The sequence below is a fragment of the Nipponia nippon genome, unplaced genomic scaffold (genome assembly GCF_047370975.1).
Source record: "Nipponia nippon isolate SJK-2023a ecotype South Korea unplaced genomic scaffold, ASM4737097v1 scaffold_1, whole genome shotgun sequence".
NCBI lineage: Eukaryota > Metazoa > Chordata > Aves > Pelecaniformes > Threskiornithidae > Nipponia > Nipponia nippon.
In genome coordinates this window covers 1264474-1288916 of record NW_028262290.1, presented here as the reverse complement: position 1 = coordinate 1288916, position 24443 = coordinate 1264474, and the positions used below count along the sequence as shown (strand labels likewise).

General features: G+C 57.1%; 5 protein-coding genes across 5 annotated transcripts; all 5 read left to right on the top strand.

The window, feature by feature from the left end:
- The first annotated feature begins 5314 nt into the window (after nucleotides 1–5314).
- Nucleotides 5315–5620, top strand: LOC148057209 (feather keratin-like). Its single transcript, XM_087734247.1, has one exon. It carries the CDS (start codon nucleotides 5315–5317, stop codon nucleotides 5618–5620), a length of 306 nt encoding a protein of 101 aa, XP_087590373.1.
- Nucleotides 5621–9347: 3727 nt separating this feature from the next.
- Nucleotides 9348–9653, top strand: LOC148057208 (feather keratin-like). The gene has a single exon (XM_087734231.1). The coding sequence runs from the start codon at nucleotides 9348–9350 to the stop codon at nucleotides 9651–9653; it is 306 nt and encodes a 101-aa protein (XP_087590357.1).
- A 3456-nt stretch (nucleotides 9654–13109) lies between these two features.
- On the top strand, nucleotides 13110–13415 carry LOC148057207 (feather keratin-like). Its single transcript, XM_087734215.1, has one exon. It carries the CDS (start codon nucleotides 13110–13112, stop codon nucleotides 13413–13415), a length of 306 nt encoding a protein of 101 aa, XP_087590341.1.
- Nucleotides 13416–17142: 3727 nt separating this feature from the next.
- Nucleotides 17143–17448, top strand: LOC148057206 (feather keratin-like). Its single transcript, XM_087734205.1, has one exon. It carries the CDS (start codon nucleotides 17143–17145, stop codon nucleotides 17446–17448), a length of 306 nt encoding a protein of 101 aa, XP_087590331.1.
- A 3447-nt stretch (nucleotides 17449–20895) lies between these two features.
- LOC148057205 (feather keratin-like) lies at nucleotides 20896–21213 on the top strand. Its single transcript, XM_087734192.1, has one exon. The coding sequence runs from the start codon at nucleotides 20896–20898 to the stop codon at nucleotides 21211–21213; it is 318 nt and encodes a 105-aa protein (XP_087590318.1).
- Nucleotides 21214–24443: the final 3230 nt, after the last annotated feature.

Here is a 24443-nt window from a genome sequence, read left to right as displayed (position 1 = left end):
GGGCCCTCACCACCACCCCTGACAACAACCACCCACACCCTGGAAGCCACGGCATGGATTGAGGATGCAGCTCCAGGCCATTGCTGGCACGTGGGCTCACCAACTATGGCTCCTCTCCTCAAGGCATAAAGCAAGTACCTTCTCACAAGCCAAAGACCACGGGGGACCTCCAGTGTGCTGCTCCCACCACAGGGCAGCAAGACCTCGGTGCGCTTGCAAAATCTAGCGCACGCAAGGGACTTTGGCTGATGCTCGCCCTCACACCGGCTCCCTTCCACTTGCTGCTCCTGCCTTTTCACTCTTTTCTCCTCTCAATAAAATTCTCCTGCATCCCAGCCTGAGACGCCTCCTCGTGCACTCTTCTCCCAAGGCTCTTCCAACTTCACCTGGCAGAAAGCCATGCCTCGAGTTGCCTTCAGGGTGGGTGGAAAAGGGTAAGAAGATGTCTCCTAGGAAGAGGTCACCACCACTACCACGAGCCACACAGACTGGCTCTTGGGGGGCTGCCAGAATGTGACACAAGCCCATCACTGCATCAAAGGCTTTGACATGACAACATTCCCCTTCCCACACCTCTGACCAAGTCTCCCCGTGCCAGCGCACACTCGACTAACTCTTCCCCTGCATGACTCCCCGGTACTGCCAGGAAAGAGAATCACAGAAGCATTTAGTTGGGCAGGAACATCTGGAGAGCAGGTGCTTCAACCCACCCTACTCAAGCAGGGCCAGCTAGAGCAGGTTGTCCGGGACCACATCCAGTCGGGTTTTCAGTACCTCCCAGGACGGAGACTCCACCACCTCTTCTGCCCTTTGACCACCCTCACACTGAAAAAGCCTGGCCTTCCTTGCCCATGGAGTTCCATCTCTTGTCACTTGGGATCATGGCCTCTTGTCCTGGTAGGAAGCACTACTCAGAAGAACCAGGCTCCCTCCACTTCATTCCCTGCCATCAGGGATTTATACACATTTACCACAGCCCCCCTGCGCGTTCTCGTCTCCTGGCTAAACACTCCCAGCGCTCTCAGCCTCTCCTCCTACGAAGGATGCTCCAGCCCCTTCAGCATCTTGGTGGCCCTGCACTGGTCTCGTTCAACTACGTCCATGGCATTCTCCGTCTGGGTACCCCGAACTGCACACAGCACCCAACGTGGGGCCTCACTCGTGCTGAGGAGACAGGAAGGGTCTCCTCCCCCTGCTTGCTGGCAATGCTTTTCCTCATGAGGCCCTGGAGACTTGTGGCCCCATTTGACAGCAAGGGTGCTTTGCCACCTCATGGTCCATTTGTTCTCCACCAGGACCACAAGGTCCTTCTCTGCTAAGATGCTTTCTGTCCAGCTGACCCCAGCCATTCCGGCTACCGGGGGTGACTCCTCCCCAGAAACAGGGCTTTGCATCTCCTCTTGCTCAACTCCATCAGATTCCTCTGTGTCCGGTGCAAGGAACTCGGGTAGCTCCCTCAGCATTCGTGGCTGCAAACCATCTTTCCCCATGGACTTACGTACATCCAGTTCCACAAACCCATCTTTCGGGGGGGCAGCCGTGAGTCCACTGGCACCTCCAGCACAGCCCCGCGTGCCTCTTCCCGGCCAGGCGCTCCAGCACCCACCAACACAGAAGCACAGGTACCCTTCCTACCTCACCTCCTCTTCCTCACAATCAAGCACTGCTCGCACAGTGGACAACCCTCAAGACACTCACCTTCGCTGAATGTGGGCAGGTCTTGGGGGTCTGGGGAGGTCCTTGCGCACGGGAAGCTAGCCAGCCTCATTCCAATTTATAAAAGGGGCAGAAGGGAAGACCCAAGAAACTGCAGACCTGTTAGGCTGGCCTCAGTACCTGGAAAAATTATGGAGAAGATCCTCCTGGCTGCTGCTGAAAGGAATTTAAAGGACAATGCAATCCCCAGGCACAGAGAACACGGGTTCACTGAGGGAAAGTCCTGCCTGCCTGATTTCATATCCTTTGACGACAAAGGCACCCGCCTCGTGCATGAAGGGAACGCCGTGGATGTAGTTTTTCTGGATTTTAGGAAGGCTTTTGATCCTGTCCCTCACAGCATCCTTCTGGACAAGTTGTCCAGCTGTGAGCTGAGCAGGTACCCGCTGCGCTGGGTCAAGAACTGCCTGAAGGGCAGGGCTCAAAGGGTTGCAGTGAACAGGGCTCCATCTGGCTGGCGACCGCTCACCAGCGGTGTTCCTCAGGCTTCAGTCCTAGGGCCAGATCTCTTCAAGATTTGTATCAATGACCTGGATGCAGGAGGTGATTGCACCTTTAGCAAGTTTGCTGATGGTACCAAACTGGGAGGTGCTGCTGAGCCTCTTGAGGGACAAGAGGCCTAGCAGAGGGGTCTAGAGAGATCGGAGCACTGGGCAGTGATTAATGGGATGAAATTTAACAGGAACAAATGCCGGATCCTGCACCTAGGACGGAGCAATTCTGGACACAAGCACGCCTTGGGAGAGGAGTGGCTGGAGAGCAGCCCTGCAGAAAGAGATCTGAGGGTGCTGCATGGCAGCAGGCTCAATACACGCGCCCTGGCAGCCAAGAGGGCAAACCGCGTTCTGGGGTGCCTGGCACTGTTCACTCAACTCCTGCGCAGATTTTGGCTAACCCAGCTTTGGCTACGGCCTCATGTATGCTGGGAGCAGCGCCATTAGGTCAAAGCAAGAGCACCGCTTAGGCAGGACAAGTGGCCAGCAAGATGGAAACGGCCGTTCTGCAGCCATTATCACCTGCACATTGCTGTCTCCTGCAGCCATTCTCTTTTGTCTGGCAGGTTAGTCAGAGTCCGCTACCTTATGGACATGCTATAGACCAAACCTCCAATCTGGAAGGTCCAAAACATCAGCTTCCCCAAAAAGCTTTTCAAGCAGATCCAACAGCAGCTGGACTGCTGAGGTGTTCATGCTTCCCGCTGTGACACAAGGAACGCCCGCACCGTGACGGAGGAGAGAGGAGGAGCACCCTTACCGTCGGCTAGGTAATTATAACTTTTTGCTCACAGGTAAGCGATGTTAAGAGTTACGGGTTATAAGGTATGAAACCTAATAACTTGAATGGTGAATAAGGGAATTGAAGTCATCAGCTAGCCTGGGCAAAAGGCGATGGAGCCCCAGTTTGCTGACTTGGTTTACTGTATTTCTTCGTGAACTCAAGAAATACAGCTTAAATCACAAACTACGTTGTCCCGTGAACGTGACAGATACAAACAGACCGTGAGAGCAGGAACGAGGTCACCATCAACAGCCTCTACTCTCCCAGACCCTCCCTCTTGATCTTCTTCAAGATACAGGGGCCATGAGCTTTCTTCCAGGCTTCAGGAACTGCCCCCACACACCATGACCTTTCCAAATGATAATGGAGAGTGGCCTCCCAAGGACATCAGGCAGCTCCCTCCGCATTCGTGGGTGCAACCTAGGTACATCCAGTCTCAAAACACGCCTCATTACCTCGTTTCATCTGCCTCAGGAACAACAACTGCTTGCCTGAGAAACAACCTGCAAACACTCAACGTGACTCAATTGGGGGAGGCCTTGCCATTCATCAACCCTTCGGCATGCAGCCACCACCACCAGGGCCTCCCCTCTGCAGCCCCGTGCTGCCTGCTCACCTCCAGCTCCCCTCCGCAAGCTCCAAATCCTCATTCAGCCCATCAGACACTGTGCAGAGAAACGGCCTCACCCCTCGGCACTCACCCCAAAACAACACTCCAAAGGCCCTGGCTCACCACCTCCCCTGCCTGCCACCTCCACTCCCCCTCTGCCTCTCCACACACTCACGGGCTCTCCAGAAACTCACCTGCCCTCGCAGGGTGCCCCATATACAATCAGAGAGGCATGGAGCTTGGAAAAGACCCTTAAACACTACCGAGTCCAACCGTGACACAAACAGTACCAAGTCCAACGCTAAACCGTGTCCCTGAGCGACACATCTACACGTCTTTTAGATACCTCCCGGGATGGGGACTCAACCACTTCCCTGGGCAGCCTGTGCCAGTGACACTCGGTAACACTTCTCATCAAGAAATTGTTCCTAATACCCAATCCAAACCTCCCCTGGCACAGCTGGAGGCCATTTCCTCTTCTCCTATCATTTGTTACAAGGGATGAGAGACCAACACCCACCTCGTTACATCCCCCTCTCAGGTGACTGTAGACAGCAATAAGGTCTCCCCTCAGCCTTCTTTTTCTGCAAACTAAACACCCCCAGGTCCCTCAACTGCTCCTCAGAAGTCTTCTTCTCTAGATCCTTCACCAGCTGCCTTGCTCTTCATTGGATGCATTACACCACAGCACAAGCATTGCTTCACACCAGAGCCCAGCCTGCAAACGTGCTGGCCACAGCTAAGGGGAGCTCCCCACATCACAGGGCTTGCGAACTCTGAACCAGGGCTGCCAGCACAACGGCCTGCTCTCACAAGCGGCCCTCCTCTGCCTGCCTGCACTGCCACCCCCGGGGACAGAACCAAGGGGGCACAAGCCCAAACACGCAGCCTCCTTTCTCCAATCTACACCCTTACAAGCAAGAGGGAAACCAACCCAACCACAGAGCACACCCAGCGGGGAAAGGCCAGGCTTAAAAATGGGCTTAGCGACCTAGTGGTAAGGCAAGGATGGATGGAACATGATGAAAGGGGCAGCGACTCACTCCCAGCACACCTCCAAAGCCCAGACCAGCCTGCCAGGGCTGCGAAGAAATGGGGCCCCCTCTTCACAACGCACCCACAAACCACACCAGTGCCACGCGATGACCTCACCGACGACACCTGACATCTACTATGCTTTATTCCAGTCTCCTGACACGCACCATCAAAACCAAACCTTTGGCCTCTAATACTCGCACTTAAAAGCTGCCGCCAGGGTGAGATGGACACTGCCTCAAGAGGACATGAAATTGGACAACTGCGGGAAGGAAAACACACCCCACCTCATTACTTACATGGCTGGGGCATGCAACAGCTGCTTGATGCAAAATGCTGTCATGCGCAAAGGCTGTCCCGCCCCTCGCACACCCGCATAAAAGCCAGCCCAGAACCTCTGTCCCTCACACTCTTCTCCTCACGCCTTCTCCTCCGCGCTCAACAAGGTGAGCCTCAACCCCCTTCCCCTCCTTCTCCTGACCCACCTGGCCCCTCTCTTCCACCACGCTCTGACCCCAGCCTCAGCACCGCTGACGCCTCCCCACCCCCACGCTCCCCACAGCCCCACACCAGGCCTCCCCGCTCCCTCGCCCTCCTGCAACACCGCCCCTCGCACCCCCACGCCCCTCCGCCTTCTCAACACCCTCTCTTCCAGGGCCCCTCCACACCACACCCATGGCCTGCTACGACAGCTGCCGCCCCTGCGGACCCACCCCGCTGGCTAACAGCTGCAACGAGCCCTGTGTCAGGCAGTGCGAGGACTCCCGCGTCGTCATCCAGCCTTCCACCGTCGTGGTCACCCTGCCAGGACCCATCCTCAGCTCCTTCCCCCAGAGCACCGCCGTCGGATCCTCCGCATCGGCTGCCGTGGGCAACGTCCTCAGCTCCCAGGGAGTGCCCGTCTCCGGGGGCTTTGGCCTCGGCTCTGGCTTCGGAGGCCTGGGCTGCTTCAGTGGCGCAAGAGGCTGCTACCCCTGCTAAGGGCCCTCACCACCACCCCTGACAACAACCACCCACACCCTGGAAGCCACGGCATGGATTGAGGACGCACCTCCAGGCCACTGCTGGCACGTGGACCTGCCGTCCATGGCTCCTCCTCTCGAAGCACCAAGCAAGGAAGCAGGGAAGGGGCCAGCCCGGGCTGCCTGCAAACATGGCCCATGTACCTCCTCCTCTTCTTTCCTTGAAGCATCCCTTCTCCTATGCCCACTGCTCTCTGCTGCAATCGCTCTCTGACAAGCCAAAGATGACCAGGAACCTCTGTTGGCCTGCTCCCACCGTAGGGAAGGAAGATCTCGGTGCTCTGGCAAAATCTACTGCAAGCCAAGGACCTCGACTGATTGTCGCCCACATTGCACCTCAGAGCGCCTCCCTTCCTCTTGCTGCTCCTGCCTTTTCACTCTCTTTTTCTCTCAATAAACATCTCCTGCATCCCAGCCTGACATGCCTCCTTTTCCTTTCGTCTCCCAGCCTCACTCAGCACAAAGCCAGGGCTCAACAGGCCATTGGGTTGGGTCAAAAAGGGGCTACCAGACCTCTCTTCGCAAGTATGGCCCCAGCAACACCACCCACTGGCACCCAGAGGGCTTCCAAGCCATCACACAAGCCCTTCACTCGCCCAAAGAAAGGCCTCAGTACGTTAAGGCACTTCTACACATGACTCTGATGGACGCTCCCCATGGCAGCACACACTTGACCAACTCTCTTCCCCAGCATGACTCTCTGCCCAACACAGCAAGCAGAATCACAGCAAACAGAAACACTCAATGCCCAAGGAATCTCTGGAGATTGGCTACTTCTACCCAACCTGCTCAAGCAGGGTCAGCTCGAGCAGGCTGTCCACGACCATGACCACTCAGGGTTTCAATATATCCAGTGATGGAGACTCCAGCATCTCTCTGCGCAGACGGTTCCACTCTTTGACCACCCTCACGCTGAAAAAGCCTTGCCTTCCCTTCCAAGGAAATGGCACGTCTTCACAGCTTTCTCCATCCACCCTTGCCCTGGCCACGGCCACCCATGAAAATTGCCTGACTCCCCTGACCTTTCCCTCCTATCTGGGATTTACAAACATTGATGACCTCTCCCCTGCGCAGTCTTGGCTCCTGGCTCAAAAACCTCTCAGCTCTCTCAGCTTCTCCTCATAGGAAGGACGCGCAAGTCCCCTCAGCATCTTGGTACTCCTGCACCGCACTCACTCCACGAAGGCCATGTCCTTCTTCCATTGGGCAGCCCTCAGCTGGACACAGGACTCCACACGGAGCCTCACCAGCGCTGAAGACAGAGCAAGATCACCTCCCCACACTTGCTGGCAACGTTCGACCCAATGCTGCCATGGAGATTCTTGGTCACTTTTGCCAGAAGGGTGCGTTGCTGCCTTGGAGTCAGCTCGTCCTCCACAAGAACCACAAAGTCAAACAAGAGGGGCTCCAGACACCCACAGAGCACACCCAACGGGAAAGGCCAGGCCTGAGGACAGGCTTAGTGATCACGCAGCAAGGCAGCGACACCCTGGAAGCCATGGCATGGATTGAGGACGCACCTCCAATCACTTGCTGCCACGTGCACCCGCAGTGCACAGCTCCTCCTCTCAAGGCACCAAGCAACGAGCAGGGAAGGGGCCAGCCTGGGCTGCCTGCAAACATGGCCCGTGTACCTCCTCCTCTGCTCCCTCTTCCTTCTTGGCACTGCCTCTCCTACTACGTCCACTGCTCTCTGCTGCAGCTACGTTCTCACAAGCCAAAGGCCATGGGAGGCCTCCAGTGTGCCGCTCCCACTGCGGGAAAGGAAGATCTTGGGGCTCTGGCTAGAGCTATGTCACACAAGGGACCATGGCTGATGGTCGCCCTACTTGCGCCTCAGACCACTTCCCTTCCTCTTGGTGCTCCTGCCTTTTCTCTCTTTTTCCTCTCAATAAAGTTCTTCTGCAGCCCAGCCTGAAGATGCCTCCACTGCCTTTCTTCTCCCAACGCTCTTCCAGCCTCACTCAGCACAAAGCCAGGGCTCAACAGGCTGGCGGGATGGCTGGAAAGGGGCTGCAAGACCTCTCTTAGCAAGTATGTCCCCAGCAACAACACCACCACAGACTGTCACATGGGGACGTCAAGCCCATGACACAAGCCCATCACTTACTCAAAGGCTTGGACACACTAATGCACTTCTGCCCATGTCTCTCATGCCAGCTTCCGTTGGCAGCACGCACTTAGAAGCATAGATTCATTTAGCTTGGAAAAGACCCTTAAGATCATTGAGTCCAACCGTTAACTAACACTGCCAAGTCCACCACAAAACCATGTCCCTGAGCACCACGTTGCACGTGTTTTAGATACCTCTCAGGATGGGGACTCAACCACTTCCCTGTTCCAGTACTTGATAAACCTTTCTGTGAAGAAATTATTTCTAATACCCAATCTAAACCTCCCCTGGCACAGCTTGAAGGCCATTATCCTCTTCTCTCACTTATTACTAGGAATGAGGGACCAACACCCACCTTGTTACATCGTCCTTTCAGGTGACTGTAGAGAGTGAGAAGGTCATCCTTCAGCCTTCTTTTTCTGCAAATTAAAATCTCCAGTTCCCTCAACCTCTCCACAGTTGTCTTCTTCTCTAGATCCTTCACCAGCTGCCTTGCTCTTCTCTGGATAAATTATGCCACAGCCCAGCATGCAAACGTGCGGGCCACAGCTAAGGGGAGCGCTCCGGAGGGGCCAACACAAGCCTTTGGGGAGCTTGGCAGGCCAACATCACAGGCCTTGCAAACTCTGAACCAGGGCTGCCAGCACAACGGCCTGCTCTCACAAGAGGCCCTCCTCTGCCTGCCTGCACTGCCACACCCAGGGACAGCACCAAGGGGGCACAAGCCCAAACACGCAGCCTCCTTTCTCCCACCTCCAACCTTACCAGCAAGAGGGGCACCAAGACACCCACAGAGCACACCCAACAGGAAAGGCCAGGCCTAAAAACTGCCGTAGTGATCTGGCACCAAGGCAAGGACGGACCCAATGCGATGGAAGGGGCAGCCCCTCACACCCGGCACACCTCCAAAGCCCAGACCAGCTCATTAGGGCGACAAGGAAATGGGGCCCCCTCTTCACAACGCACCCGCAAACCACACCACACCAGTGCCACGTGATGACCTCACTGATGACACCCCACCTCTCCTACCCTTTGGTCGTGTCCTCTGCCCGTCCTGACACGCACCATCAAAACCAAACCTTTGGCCTCTAATACTCGCACTTCAAACTTGCCGCCAGGGTGAGATGGACACAGCCTCAAGAGGACATGAAATTGGACAATTGCGGGAAGGAAAACACACCCCACCTCATTACTTACATGGCTGGGGCATGCAACAGCTGCTTGCTGCAAAAGGCTGTCATGCACAAAGGCTGTCCCGCCCCTCGCACACCAGCATAAAAGCCAGCCCAGGACCTCTCTCCCTCACACTCTTCTCCTCACGCCTTCTCCTCCGCGCTCAACAAGGTGAGCCTCAACCCCCTTCCCCTCCTTCTCCTGACCCACCTGGCCCCTCTCTTCCACCACGCTCTGACCCCAGCCTCAGCACCGCTGACGCCTCCCCACCCCCACGCTCCCCACAGCCCCACACCAGGCCTCCCCGCTCCCTCGCCCTCCTGCAACACCGCCCCTCGCACCCCCACGCCCCTCCGCCTTCTCAACACCCTCTCTTCCAGGGCCCCTCCACACCACACCCATGGCCTGCTACGACAGCTGCCGCCCCTGCGGACCCACCCCGCTGGCTAACAGCTGCAACGAGCCCTGTGTCAGGCAGTGCGAGGACTCCCGCGTCGTCATCCAGCCTCCCGCCGTGCTGGTCACCCTGCCAGGACCCATCCTCAGCTCCTTCCCCCAGAACACCGCCGTCGGATCCTCCGCATCGGCTGCCGTGGGCAACGTCCTCAGCTCCCAGGGAGTGCCCGTCTCCGGGGGCTTTGGCCTCGGCTCTGGCTTCGGAGGCCTGGGCTGCTTCAGTGGCGCAAGAGGCTGCTACCCCTGCTAAGGGCCCTCACCACCACCCCTGACAACAACCACCCACACCCTGGAAGCCACAGCATGGATTGAGGACGCACCTCCAGCTGTTGATGGCACATGGACCTGCCGTCCATGGCTCCTCCGCTCAAAGCACCAAGCAAGGAAGCAGGGAAGGGGCCAGCCTGGGCTCCCTGCAAACATGGCCCATGTACCTCTGCCTCTTCTCCCTCTTCCTTCCTTCCAGCGCCCCTTCTGCTATGCCCACTACTCTCTGCTGCAATCGCTCTCTGACAAGCCAAAGACCAGTGGGGACCTCCAGTGGGCTACTCCCACCATAGAAAAGGAAGATCTCGGTGCTCTGGCAAAATCTACTGCAAGCAAAGGACCTTGGCTGATGGTCGCCCTGGTTGCACCTCAGATCAGCTCTCTTCTACTTGGTGCTCCTGCCTTTGCACTCCTTTTTTCTCCCAATAAACTTCTCCTGCATCTCAGCCTGACATGCCTCCTCTTCCTTTCTGCTCCTAAGGCTCTTCCAGCTTCACCTGGCACAAAGCCACGGCTCAACAGGCCAGCAGGGTGGGTGCAAAAGGGCCACAAATCCTCTCCTAGGAAATACGTCACCTCAACCAACAGCAACACAGACTGGCACCTGGGGGCTTCCAGAACGTGACACAAGCCCACCACTTGCTCAGTCAAACGCTTCGACACGACAGCGCTCACCTGCGCACGCCGCTGACAAAGTCTCCCTGTGCCATCACACACTTCACTGACTCTGTTCCCCACCATGACTCCCTGCCAACCACTGCAAGCAGAATCACAGAAGTGTTTAGATCAACAGAAACTCTGGAAAGCAGATGTGTCAACCACCCTCCTCAAGCAGGGAAAGCCAGAGCAGGCTGTCCGGGACTATGGCCAGTTGTGGTTTCAGTATCTCCCAGGATGGAGACTCCACCACCTCTTCCACTCTTTGACCAACCGCACACTGAAAAACCCTGGCCTTCCGTGCCCATGCAATTCCATCGCTTTTCACTTGTGCCCATGGCCGCTTGGCCTGCCACTGATCACAGCCCTCTGGGCCCAGCCCTTCAGCCACTTTGCAGTCCACCTCACTGGCCACTTATGCAACCCATACTTTCTCGGCTTCTCTAGGGGCGTGGAATGGGAGCCGTGACAAAGGCTTCATTCAAGTAGAGCTCAACAACAGACACTGCTCTCCCCTCCTCCAACACCAAGTCACTTCAACCCGGAAGACACGGAGGTTGGTCAAGCACCATTTCCCCTTCGTAAACCCACACCGACCGCTCCCCAGCACCTTCTTGGCCTTCCTAGTCCTGGCAGGGCTTCCCAGGAGGATTTCCTCCATCGTCTTCCCCGGAAACAAGGTCAGCCTCACCAGCCTCTACTTTCCCAGATCCTCCCTCTTGATCTTCTTCTAAGATACGAGGGGTATGAGCTTCCTTCCAGTCTTCAGGAACTGCCCCAACACACCATGACCTTTCCAAGCTAAAGGAGAGTGGCCTCCCAAGGACAGCAGACAGCTCCCTCCGCCTTCGTGGCTACCACCAGTCAAGCCCCATGCTCTTGCGTACATCCAGTCGCAAAGCACTCCTTCCTGCCGCCCTTCATCTTCCTCAGCAACAACCACTGCCCGCCTGACAAACAGCCTGCAACACACTCACCTCAGCTCACTTGGGGCAGGCCTTGCCATTCATCAACCCTTCGGCATGCAGCCACCACCACCAGGGCTCCCCTCTGCAGCCCCGTGCTGCCTGCTCACCTCCAGCTCCCCTCCGCAAGCTCCAAATCCTCATTCAGCCCATCAGACACTGTGCAGAGAAACAGCCTCACCCCTCGGCACTCACCCCAAAACAACACCCCAAAGGCCCTGGCTCACCACCTCCCCTGCCTGCCACCTCCACTCCCCCTCTGCCTCTCCACACACTCACGGGCTCTCCAGAAACTCACCTGCCCTCGCAGGGTGCCCCATATACAATCAGAGAGGCATGGAGCTTGGAAAAGACCCTTAAACACTACCGAGTCCAACCGTGACACAAACAGTACCAAGTCCAACGCTAAACCGTGTCCCTGAGCGACACATCTACACGTCTTTTAGATACCTCCCGGGATGGGGACTCAACCACTTCCCTGGGCAGCCTGTGCCAGTGACACTCGGTAACACTTCTCATGAAGAAATTGTTCCTAATACCCAATCCAAACCTCCCCTGGCACAGCTGGAGGCCATTTCCTCTTCTCCTATCATTTGTTACAAGGGATGAGAGACCAACACCCACCTCGTTACATCCCCCTCTCAGGTGACTGTAGACAGCAATAAGGTCTCCCCTCAGCCTTCTTTTTCTGCAAACTAAACACCCCCAGGTCCCTCAACTGCTCCTCAGAAGTCTTCTTCTCTAGATCCTTCACCAGCTGCCTTGCTCTTCATTGGATGCATTACACCACAGCACAAGCATTGCTTCACACCGGAGCCCAGCCTGCAAACGTGCTGGCCACAGCTAAGGGGAGCTCCCCACATCACAGGGCTTGCGAACTCTGAACCAGGGCTGCCAGCACAACGGCCTGCTCTCACAAGCGGCCCTCCTCTGCCTGCCTGCACTGCCACCCCCGGGGACAGAACCAAGGGGGCACAAGCCCAAACACGCAGCCTCCTTTCTCCAATCTACACCCTTACAAGCAAGAGGGAAACCAACCCAACCACAGAGCACACCCAGCGGGGAAAGGCCAGGCTTAAAAATGGGCTTAGCGACCTAGTGGTAAGGCAAGGATGGATGGAACATGATGAAAGGGGCAGCGACTCACTCCCAGCACACCTCCAAAGCCCAGACCAGCCTGCCAGGGCTGCGAAGAAATGGGGCCCCCTCTTCACAACGCACCCACAAACCACACCAGTGCCACGCGATGACCTCACCGACGACACCTGACATCTACTATGCTTTATTCCAGTCTCCTGACACGCACCATCAAAACCAAACCTTTGGCCTCTAATACTCGCACTTAAAAGCTGCCGCCAGGGTGAGATGGACACGGCCTCAAGAGGAGGACATGAAATTGGACAACTGTGGGAAGGAAAACACACCCCACCTCATTACTTACATGGCTGGGGCATGCAACAGCTGCTTGATGCAAAATGCTGTCATGCGCAAAGGCTGTCCCGCCCCTCGCACACCCGCATAAAAGCCAGCCCAGAACCTCTGTCCCTCACACTCTTCTCCTCACGCCTTCTCCTCCGCGCTCAACAAGGTGAGCCTCAACCCCCTTCCCCTCCTTCTCCTGACCCACCTGGCCCCTCTCTTCCACCACGCTCTGACCCCAGCCTCAGCACCGCTGACGCCTCCCCACCCCCACGCTCCCCACAGCCCCACACCAGGCCTCCCCGCTCCCTCGCCCTCCTGCAACACCGCCCCTCGCACCCCCACGCCCCTCCGCCTTCTCAACACCCTCTCTTCCAGGGCCCCTCCACACCACACCCATGGCCTGCTACGACAGCTGCCGCCCCTGCGGACCCACCCCGCTGGCTAACAGCTGCAACGAGCCCTGTGTCAGGCAGTGCGAGGACTCCCGCGTCGTCATCCAGCCTTCCACCGTCGTGGTCACCCTGCCAGGACCCATCCTCAGCTCCTTCCCCCAGAGCACCGCCGTCGGATCCTCCGCATCTGCTGCCGTGGGCAACGTCCTCAGCTCCCAGGGAGTGCCCGTCTCCGGGGGCTTTGGCCTCGGCTCTGGCTTCGGAGGCCTGGGCTGCTTCAGTGGCGCAAGAGGCTGCTACCCCTGCTAAGGGCCCTCACCACCACCCCTGACAACAACCACCCACACCCTGGAAGCCACGGCATGGATTGAGGACGCACCTCCAGGCCACTGCTGGCACGTGGACCTGCCGTCCATGGCTCCTCCTCTCAAAGCACCAAGCAAGGAAGCAGGGAAGGGGCCAGCCCGGGCTGCCTGCAAACATGGCCCATGTACCTCCTCCTCTTCTTTCCTTGAAGCATCCCTTCTCCTATGCCCACTGCTCTCTGCTGCAATCGCTCTCTGACAAGCCAAAGATGACCAGGAACCTCTGTTGGCCTGCTCCCACCGTAGGGAAGGAAGATCTCGGTGCTCTGGCAAAATCTACTGCAAGCCAAGGACCTCGACTGATTGTCGCCCACATTGCACCTCAGAGCGCCTCCCTTCCTCTTGCTGCTCCTGCCTTTTCACTCTCTTTTTCTCTCAATAAACATCTCCTGCATCCCAGCCTGACATGCCTCCTTTTCCTTTCGTCTCCCAGCCTCACTCAGCACAAAGCCAGGGCTCAACAGGCCATTGGGTTGGGTCAAAAAGGGGCTACCAGACCTCTCTTCGCAAGTATGGCCCCAGCAACACCACCCACTGGCACCCAGAGGGCTTCCAAGCCATCACACAAGCCCTTCACTCGCCCAAAGAAAGGCCTCAGTACGTTAAGGCACTTCTACACATGACTCTGATGGACGCTCCCCATGGCAGCACACACTTGACCAACTCTCTTCCCCAGCATGACTCTCTGCCCAACACAGCAAGCAGAATCACAGCAAACAGAAACACTCAATGCCCAAGGAATCTCTGGAGATTGGCTACTTCTACCCAACCTGCTCAAGCAGGGTCAGCTCGAGCAGGCTGTCCACGACCATGACCACTCAGGGTTTCAATATATCCAGTGATGGAGACTCCAGCATCTCTCTGCGCAGACGGTTCCACTCTTTGACCACCCTCACGCTGAAAAAGCCTTGCCTTCCCTTCCAAGGAAATGGCACGTCTTCACAGCTTTCTCCATCCACCCTTGCCCTGGCCACGGCCACCCATGAAAATTGCCTGACTCCCCTGACCTTTCCCTCCTATCTGGGATTTACAAACATTGATGACCTCTCCCCTGCGCAGTCTTGGCTCCTGGCTCAAAAACCTCTCAGCTCTCTCAGCTTCTCCTCATAGGAAGGACGCGCAAGTCCCCTCAGCATCTTGGTACTCCTGCACCGCACTCACTCCACGAAGGCCATGTCCTTCTTCCATTGGGCAGCCCTCAGCTGGACACAGGACTCCACACGGAGCCTCACCAGCGCTGAAGACAGAGCAAGATCACCTCCCCACACTTGCTGGCAACGTTCGACCCAATGCTGCCATGGAGATTCTTGGTCACTTTTGCCAGAAGGGTGCGTTGCTGCCTTGGAGTCAGCTCGTCCTCCACAAGAACCACAAAGTCAAACAAGAGGGGCTCCAGACACCCACAGAGCACACCCAACGGGAAAGGCCAGGCCTGAGGACAGGCTTAGTGATCACGCAGCAAGGCAGCGACACCCTGGAAGCCATGGCATGGATTGAGGACGCACCTCCAATCACTTGCTGCCACGTGCACCCGCAGTGCACAGCTCCTCCTCTCAAGGCACCAAGCAACGAGCAGGGAAGGGGCCAGCCTGGGCTGCCTGCAAACATGGCCCGTGTACCTCCTCCTCTGCTCCCTCTTCCTTCTTGGCACTGCCTCTCCTACTACGTCCACTGCTCTCTGCTGCAGCTACGTTCTCACAAGCCAAAGGCCATGGGAGGCCTCCAGTGTGCCGCTCCCACTGCGGGAAAGGAAGATCTTGGGGCTCTGGCTAGAGCTATCTCACACAAGGGACCATGGCTGATGGTCGCCCTACTTGCGCCTCAGACCACTTCCCTTCCTCTTGGTGCTCCTGCCTTTTCTCTCTTTTTCCTCTCAATAAAGTTCTTCTGCAGCCCAGCCTGAAGATGCCTCCACTGCCTTTCTTCTCCCAACGCTCTTCCAGCCTCACTCAGCACAAAGCCAGGGCTCAACAGGCTGGCGGGATGGCTGGAAAGGGGCTGCAAGACCTCTCTTAGCAAGTATGTCCCCAGCAACAACACCACCACAGACTGTCACATGGGGACGTCAAGCCCATGACACAAGCCCATCACTTACTCAAAGGCTTGGACACACTAATGCACTTCTGCCCATGTCTCTCATGCCAGCTTCCGTTGGCAGCACGCACTTAGAAGCATAGATTCATTTAGCTTGGAAAAGACCCTTAAGATCATTGAGTCCAACCGTTAACTAACACTGCCAAGTCCACCACAAAACCATGTCCCTGAGCACCACGTTGCACGTGTTTTAGATACCTCTCAGGATGGGGACTCAACCACTTCCCTGTTCCAGTACTTGATAAACCTTTCTGTGAAGAAATTATTTCTAATACCCAATCTAAACCTCCCCTGGCACAGCTTGAAGGCCATTATCCTCTTCTCTCACTTATGACTAGGAATGAGGGACCAACACCCACCTTGTTACATCGTCCTTTCAGGTGACTGTAGAGAGTGAGAAGGTCATCCTTCAGCCTTCTTTTTCTGCAAATTAAAATCTCCGGTTCCCTCAACCTCTCCACAGTTGTCTTCTTCTCTAGATCCTTCACCAGCTGCCTTGCTCTTCTCTGGATAAATTATGCCACAGCCCAGCATGCAAACGTGCGGGCCACAGCTAAGGGGAGCGCTCCGGAGGGGCCAACACAAGCCTTTGGGGAGCTTGGCAGGCCAACATCACAGGCCTTGCAAACTCTGAACCAGGGCTGCCAGCACAACGGCCTGCTCTCACAAGAGGCCCTCCTCTGCCTGCCTGCACTGCCACACCCAGGGACAGCACCAAGGGGGCACAAGCCCAAACACGCAGCCTCCTTTCTCCCACCTCCAACCTTACCAGCAAGAGGGGCACCAAGACACCCACAGAGCACACCCAACAGGAAAGGCCAGGCCTAAAAACTGCCGTAGTGATCTGGCACCAAGGCAAGGACGGACCCAATGCGATGGAAGGGGCAGCCCCTCACACCCGGCACACCTCCAAAGCCCAGACCAGCTCATTAGGGCGACAAGGAAATGGGGCCCCCTCTTCACAATGCACCCGCAAACCACACCACACCAGTGCCACACGATGACCTCACTGATGACACCCCACCTCTCCTACCCTTTGGTCGTGTCCTCTGCCCGTCCTGACACGCACCATCAAAACCAAACCTTTGGCCTCTAATACTCGCACTTCAAACTTGCCGCCAGGGTGACATGGACACGGCCTCAAGAGGACATGAAATTGGACAACTGCGGGAAGGAAAACACACCCCACCTCATTACTTACATGGCTGGGGCATGCAACAGCTGCTTGATGCAAAATGCTGTCATGCGCAAAGGCTGTCCCGCCCCTCGCACACCCGCATAAAAGCCGGCTCAGCGCCTCTCTCCCTCACACACTTCTCCTCACGCCTTCTCCTCCGCGCTCAACAAGGTGAGCCTCAACCCCCTTCCCCTCCTTCTCCTGACCCACCTGGCCCCTCTCTTCCACCACGCTCTGACCCCAGCCTCAGCACCGCTGACGCCTCCCCACCCCCACGCTCCCCACAGCCCCACACCAGGCCTCCCCGCTCCCTCGCCCTCCTGCAACACCGCCCCTCGCACCCCCACGCCCCTCCGCCTTCTCAACACCCTCTCTTCCAGGGCCCCTCCACACCACACCCATGGCCTGCTACGACAGCTGCCGCCCCTGCGGACCCACCCCGCTGGCTAACAGCTGCAACGAGCCCTGTGTCAGGCAGTGCGAGGACTCCCGCGTCGTCATCCAGCCTCCCGCCGTGCTGGTCACCCTGCCAGGACCCATCCTCAGCTCCTTCCCCCAGAGCACCGCCGTCGGATCCTCCGCATCGGCTGCCGTGGGCAACGTCCTCAGCTCCCAGGGAGTGCCCGTCTCCGGGGGCTTTGGCCTCGGCTCTGGCTTCGGAGGCCTGGGCTGCTTCAGTGGCGCAAGAGGCTGCTACCCCTGCTAAGGGCCCTCACCACCACCCCTGACAACAACCACCCACACCCTGGAAGCCACAGCATGGATTGAGGACGCACCTCCAGCTGTTGATGGCACATGGACCTGCCGTCCATGGCTCCTCCTCTCAAAGCACCAAGCAAGGAAGCAGGGAAGGGGCCAGCCTGGGCTCCCTGCAAACATGGCCCATGTACCTCTGCCTCTTCTCCCTCTTCCTTCCTTGCAGCGCCCCTTCTGCTATGCCCACTACTCTCTGCTGCAATCGCTCTCTGACAAGCCAAAGACCAGTGGGGACCTCCAGTGGGCTACTCCCACCATAGAAAAGGAAGATCTCGGTGCTCTGGCAAAATCTACTGCAAGCAAAGGACCTTGGCTGATGGTCGCCCTGGTTGCACCTCAGATCAGCTCTCTTCTACTTGGTGCTCCTGCCTTTGCACTCCTTTTTCTCCCAATAAACTTCTCCTGCATCTCAGCCTGACATGCCTCCTCTTCCTTTCTTCTCCTAAGGCTCTTCCAGCTTCACCTGGCACAAAGCCACGGCTCAACAGGCCAGCAGGGTGGGTGCAAAAGGGCCACAAATCCTCTCCTAGGAAATACGTCACCTCAACCAACAGCAACACAGACTGGCACCTGGGGGCTTCCAGAACGTGACACAAGCCCACCACTTGCTCAGTCAAACGACACGACAGCGCTCACCTGCGCACGCCGCTGACAAAGTCTCCCTGTGCCATCACACACTTCACTGACTCTGTTCCCCACCATGACTCCCTGCCAACCACTGCAAGCAGAATCACAGAAGTGTTTAGATCAACAGAAACTCTGGAAAGCAGATGTGTCAACCACCCTCCTCAAGCAGGGAAAGCCAGAGCAGGCTGTCCGGGACTATGGCCAGTTGTGGTTTCAGTATCTCCCAGGATGGAGACTCCACCACCTCTTCCACTCTTTGACCAACCGCACACTGAAAAACCCTGGCCTTCCGTGCCCATGCAATTCCATCGCTTTTCACTTGTGCCCATGGCCGCTTGGCCTGCCACTGATCACAGCCCTCTGGGCCCAGCCCTTCAGCCACTTTGCAGTCCACCTCACTGGCCACTTATGCAACCCATACTTTCTCGGCTTCTCTAGGGGCGTGGAATGGGAGCCGTGACAAAGGCTTCATTCAAGTAGAGCTCAACAACAGACACTGCTCTCCCCTCCTCCAACACCAAGTCACTTCGACCCGGAAGACACGGAGGTTGGTCAAGCACCATTTCCCCTTCGTAAACCCACACCAACCGCTCCCCAGCACCTTCTTGGCCTTCCTAGTCCTGGCAGGGCTTCCCAGGAGGATTTCCTCCATCGTCTTCCCCGGAAACAAGCTCAGCCTCACCAGCCTCTACGTTCCCAGATCCTCCCTCTTGATCTTCTTCTAAGATACGAGGGGTATGAGCTTCCTTCCAGTCTTCAGGAACTGCCCCAACACACCATGACCTTTCCAAGCTAAAGGAGAGTGGCCTCCCAAGGACAGCAGACAGCTCCCTCCGCCTTCGTGGCTACCACCAGTCAAGCCCCATGCTCTTGCGTACATCCAGTCGCAAAGCACTCCTTCCTGCCGCCCTTCATCTTCCTCAGCAACAACCACTGCCCGCCTGACAAACAGCCTGCAACACACTCACCTCAGCTCACTTGGGGCAGGCCTTGCCATTCATCAACCCTTCGGCATGCAGCCACCACCACCAGGGCTCCCCTCTGCAGCCCCGTGCTGCCTGCTCACCTCCAGCTCCCCTCCGCAAGCTCCAAATCCTCATTCAGCCCATCAGACACTGTGCAGAGCAACAGCCTCACCCCTCGGCACTCACCCCAAAACAACACCCCAAAGGCCCTGGCTCACCACCTCCCCTGCCTGCCACCTCCACTCCCCCTCTGCCTCTCCACACACTCACGGACTCTCCAGAAACTCACCTGCCCTCGCAGGGTGCCCCATATACAATCAGAGAGGCATGGAGCTTGGAAAAGACCCTTAAACACTACCGAGTCCAACCGTGACACAAACAGTACCAAGTCCAACGCTAAACCGTGTCCCTGAGCGACACATCTACACGTCTTTTAGATACCTCCCGGGATGGGGACTCAACCACTTCCCTGGGCAGCCTGTGCCAGTGACACTCGGTAACACTTCTCATGAAGAAATTGTTCCTAATACCCAATCCAAACCTCCCCTGGCACAGCTGGAGGCCATTTCCTCTTCTCCTATCCCTTCTTATTAGGGATGAGAGACCAACACCCACCTCGTTACATCCCCCTCTCAGGTGACTGTAGACAGCAATAAGGTCTCCCCTCAGCCTTCTTTTTCTGCAAACTAAACACCCCCAGGTCCCTCAACTGCTCCTCAGAAGTCTTCTTCTCTAGATCCTTCACCAGCTGCCTTGCTCTTCATTGGATGCATTACACCACAGCACAAGCATTGCTTCACACCGGAGCCCAGCCTGCAAACGTGCTGGCCACAGCTAAGGGGAGCTCCCCACATCACAGGGCTTGCGAACTCTGAACCAGGGCTGCCAGCACAACGGCCTGCTCTCACAAGCGGCCCTCCTCTGCCTGCCTGCACTGCCACCCCCGAGGACAGAACCAAGGGGGCACAAGCCCAAACACGCAGCCTCCTTTCTCCAATCTACACCCTTACAAGCAAGAGGGAAACCAACCCAACCACAGAGCACACCCAACGGGGAAAGGCCAGGCTTAAAAATGGGCTTAGCGACCTAGTGGTAAGGCAAGGATGGATGGAACATGATGAAAGGGGCAGCGACTCACTCCCAGCACACCTCCAAAGCCCAGACCAGCCTGCCAGGGCTGCGAAGAAATGGGGCCCCCTCTTCACAACGCACCCACAAACCACACCAGTGCCACGCGATGACCTCACCGACGACACCTGACATCTACTATGCTTTATTCCAGTCTCCTGACACGCACCATCAAAACCAAACCTTTGGCCTCTAATACTCGCACTTAAAAGCTGCCGCCAGGGTGAGATGGACACGGCCTCAAGAGGACATGAAATTGGACAATTGCGGGAAGGAAAACACACCCCACCTCATTACTTACATGGCTGGGGCATGCAACAGCTGCTTGATGCAAAATGCTGTCATGCACAAAGGCTGTCCCGCCCCTCGCACACCAGCATAAAAGCCAGCCCAGGACCTCTCTCCCTCACGCTCTTCTCCTCACGCCTTCTCCTCCGCGCTCAACAAGGTGAGCCTCAACCCCCTTCCCCTCCTTCTCCTGACCCACCTGGCCCCTCTCTTCCACCACGCTCTGACCCCAGCCTCAGCACCGCTGACGCCTCCCCACCCCCACGCTCCCCACAGCCCCACACCAGGCCTCCCTGCTCCCTCGCCCTCCTGCAACACCGCCCCTCGCACCCCCACGCCCCTCCGCCTACTCAACACCCTCTCTTCCAGGGCCCCTCCACACCACACCCATGGCCTGCTACAACAGCTGCCGCCCCTGCGGACCCACCCCGCTGGCTAACAGCTGCAACGAGCCCTGTGTCAGGCAGTGCGAGGACTCCCGCGTCGTCATCCAGCCTCCCGCCGTGCTGGTCACCCTGCCAGGACCCATCCTCAGCTCCTTCCCCCAGAGCACCGCTGTCGGATCCTCCGCATCGGCTGCCGTGGGCAACGTCCTCAGCTCCCAGGGAGTGCCCGTCTCTGGGGGCTTTGGCCTCGGCTACGGCTACGGCTCTGGCTTCGGAGGCCTGGGCTGCTTCAGTGGCGCAAGAGGCTGCTACCCCTGCTAAGGGCCCTCACCACCACCCCTGACAACAACCACCCACACCCTGGAAGCCACGGCATGGATTGAGGACGCACCTCCAGGCCACTGCTGGCACGTGGACCTGCCGTCCATGGCTCCTCCTCTCAAAGCACCAAGCAAGGAAGCAGGGAAGGGGCCAGCCCGGGCTGCCTGCAAACATGGCCCATGTACCTCCTCCTCTTCTTTCCTTGAAGCATCCCTTCTCCTATGCCCACTGCTCTCTGCTGCAATCGCTCTCTGACAAGCCAAAGATGACCAGGAACCTCTGTTGGCCTGCTCCCACCGTAGGGAAGGAAGATCTCGGTGCTCTGGCAAAATCTACTGCAAGCCAAGGACCTCGACTGATTGTCGCCCACATTGCACCTCAGAGCGCCTCCCTTCCTCTTGCTGCTCCTGCCTTTTCACTCTCTTTTTCTCTCAATAAACATCTCCTGCATCCCAGCCTGACATGCCTCCTTTTCCTTTCTTCTCCCAGCCTCACTCAGCACAAAGCCAGGGCTCAACAGGCCATTGGGTTGGGTCAAAAAGGGGCTACCAGACCTCTCTTCGCAAGTATGGCCCCAGCAACACCACCCACTGGCACCCAGAGGGCTTCCAAGCCATCACACAAGCCCTTCACTCGCCCAAAGAAAGGCCTCAGTACGTTAAGGCACTTCTACACATGACTCTGATGGACGCTCCCCATGGCAGCACACACTTGACCAACTCTCTTCCCCAGCATGACTCTCTGCCCAACACAGCAAGCAGAATCACAGCAAACAGAAACACTCAATGCCCAAGGAATCTCTGGAGATTGGCTACTTCTACCCAACCTGCTCAAGCAGGGTCAGCTCGAGCAGGCTGTCCACGACCATGACCACTCAGGGTTTCAATATATCCAGTGATGGAGACTCCAGCATCTCTCTGCGCAGACGGTTCCACTCTTTGACCACCCTCACGCTGAAAAAGCCTTGCCTTCCCTTCCAAGGAAATGGCACGTCTTCACAGCTTTCTCCATCCACCCTTGCCCTGGCCACGGCCACCCATGAAAATTGCCTGACTCCCCTGACCTTTCCCTCCTATCTGGGATTTACAAACATTGATGACCTCTCCCCTGCGCAGTCTTGGCTCCTGGCTCAAAAACCTCTCAGCTCTCTCAGCTTCTCCTCATAGGAAGGACGCGCAAGTCCCCTCAGCATCTTGGTACTCCTGCACCGCACTCACTCCACGAAGGCCATGTCCTTCTTCCATTGGGCAGCCCTCAGCTGGACACAGGACTCCACACGGAGCCTCACCAGCGCTGAAGACAGAGCAAGATCACCTCCCCACACTTGCTGGCAACGTTCGACCCAATGCTGCCATGGAGATTCTTGGTCACTTTTGCCAGAAGGGTGCGTTGCTGCCTTGGAGTCAGCTCGTCCTCCACAAGAACCACAAAGTCAAACAAGAGGGGCTCCAGACACCCACAGAGCACGCCCAACGGGAAAGGCCAGGCCTGAGGACAGGCTTAGTGATCACGCAGCAAGGCAGCGACACCCTGGAAGCCATGGCATGGATTGAGGACGCACCTCCAATCACTTGCTGCCACGTGCACCCGCAGTGCACAGCTCCTCCTCTCAAGGCACCAAGCAACGAGCAGGGAAGGGGCCAGCCTGGGCTGCCTGCAAACATGGCCCGTGTACCTCCTCCTCTGCTCCCTCTTCCTTCTTGGCACTGCCTCTCCTACTACGTCCACTGCTCTCTGCTGCAGCTACGTTCTCACAAGCCAAAGGCCATGGGAGGCCTCCAGTGTGCCGCTCCCACTGCGGGAAAGGAAGATCTTGGGGCTCTGGCTAGAGCTATCTCACACAAGGGACCATGGCTGATGGTCGCCCTACTTGCGCCTCAGACCACTTCCCTTCCTCTTGGTGCTCCTGCCTTTTCTCTCTTTTTCCTCTCAATAAAGTTCTTCTGCAGCCCAGCCTGAAGATGCCTCCACTGCCTTTCTTCTCCCAACGCTCTTCCAGCCTCACTCAGCACAAAGCCAGGGCTCAACAGGCTGGCGGGATGGCTGGAAAGGGGCTGCAAGACCTCTCTTAGCAAGTATGTCCCCAGCAACAACACCACCACAGACTGTCACATGGGGACGTCAAGCCCATGACACAAGCCCATCACTTACTCAAAGGCTTGGACACACTAATGCACTTCTGCCCATGTCTCTCATGCCAGCTTCCGTTGGCAGCACGCACTTAGAAGCATAGATTCATTTAGCTTGGAAAAGACCCTTAAGATCATTGAGTCCAACCGTTAACTAACACTGCCAAGTCCACCACAAAACCATGTCCCTGAGCACCACGTTGCACGTGTTTTAGATACCTCTCAGGATGGGGACTCAACCACTTCCCTGTTCCAGTACTTGATAAACCTTTCTGTGAAGAAATTATTTCTAATACCCAATCTAAACCTCCCCTGGCACAGCTTGAAGGCCATTATCCTCTTCTCTCACTTATTACTAGGAATGAGGGACCAACACCCACCTTGTTACATCGTCCTTTCAGGTGACTGTAGAGAGTGAGAAGGTCATCCTTCAGCCTTCTTTTTCTGCAAATTAAAATCTCCAGTTCCCTCAACCTCTCCACAGTTGTCTTCTTCTCTAGATCCTTCACCAGCTGCCTTGCTCTTCTCTGGATAAATTATGCCACAGCCCAGCATGCAAACGTGCGGGCCACAGCTAAGGGGAGCGCTCCGGAGGGGCCAACACAAGCCTTTGGGGAGCTTGGCAGGCCAACATCACAGGCCTTGCAAACTCTGAACCAGGGCTGCCAGCACAACGGCCTGCTCTCACAAGAGGCCCTCCTCTGCCTGCCTGCACTGCCACACCCAGGGACAGCACCAAGGGGGCACAAGCCCAAACACGCAGCCTCCTTTCTCCCACCTCCAACCTTACCAGCAAGAGGGGCACCAAGACACCCACAGAGCACACCCAACAGGAAAGGCCAGGCCTAAAAACTGCCGTAGTGATCTGGCACCAAGGCAAGGACGGACCCAATGCGATGGAAGGGGCAGCCCCTCACACCCGGCACACCTCCAAAGCCCAGACCAGCTCATTAGGGCGACAAGGAAATGGGGCCCCCTCTTCACAACGCACCCGCAAACCACACCACACCAGTGCCACGCGATGACCTCACTGATGACACCCCACCTCTCCTACCCTTTGGTCGTGTCCTCTGCCCGTCCTGACACGCACCATCAAAACCA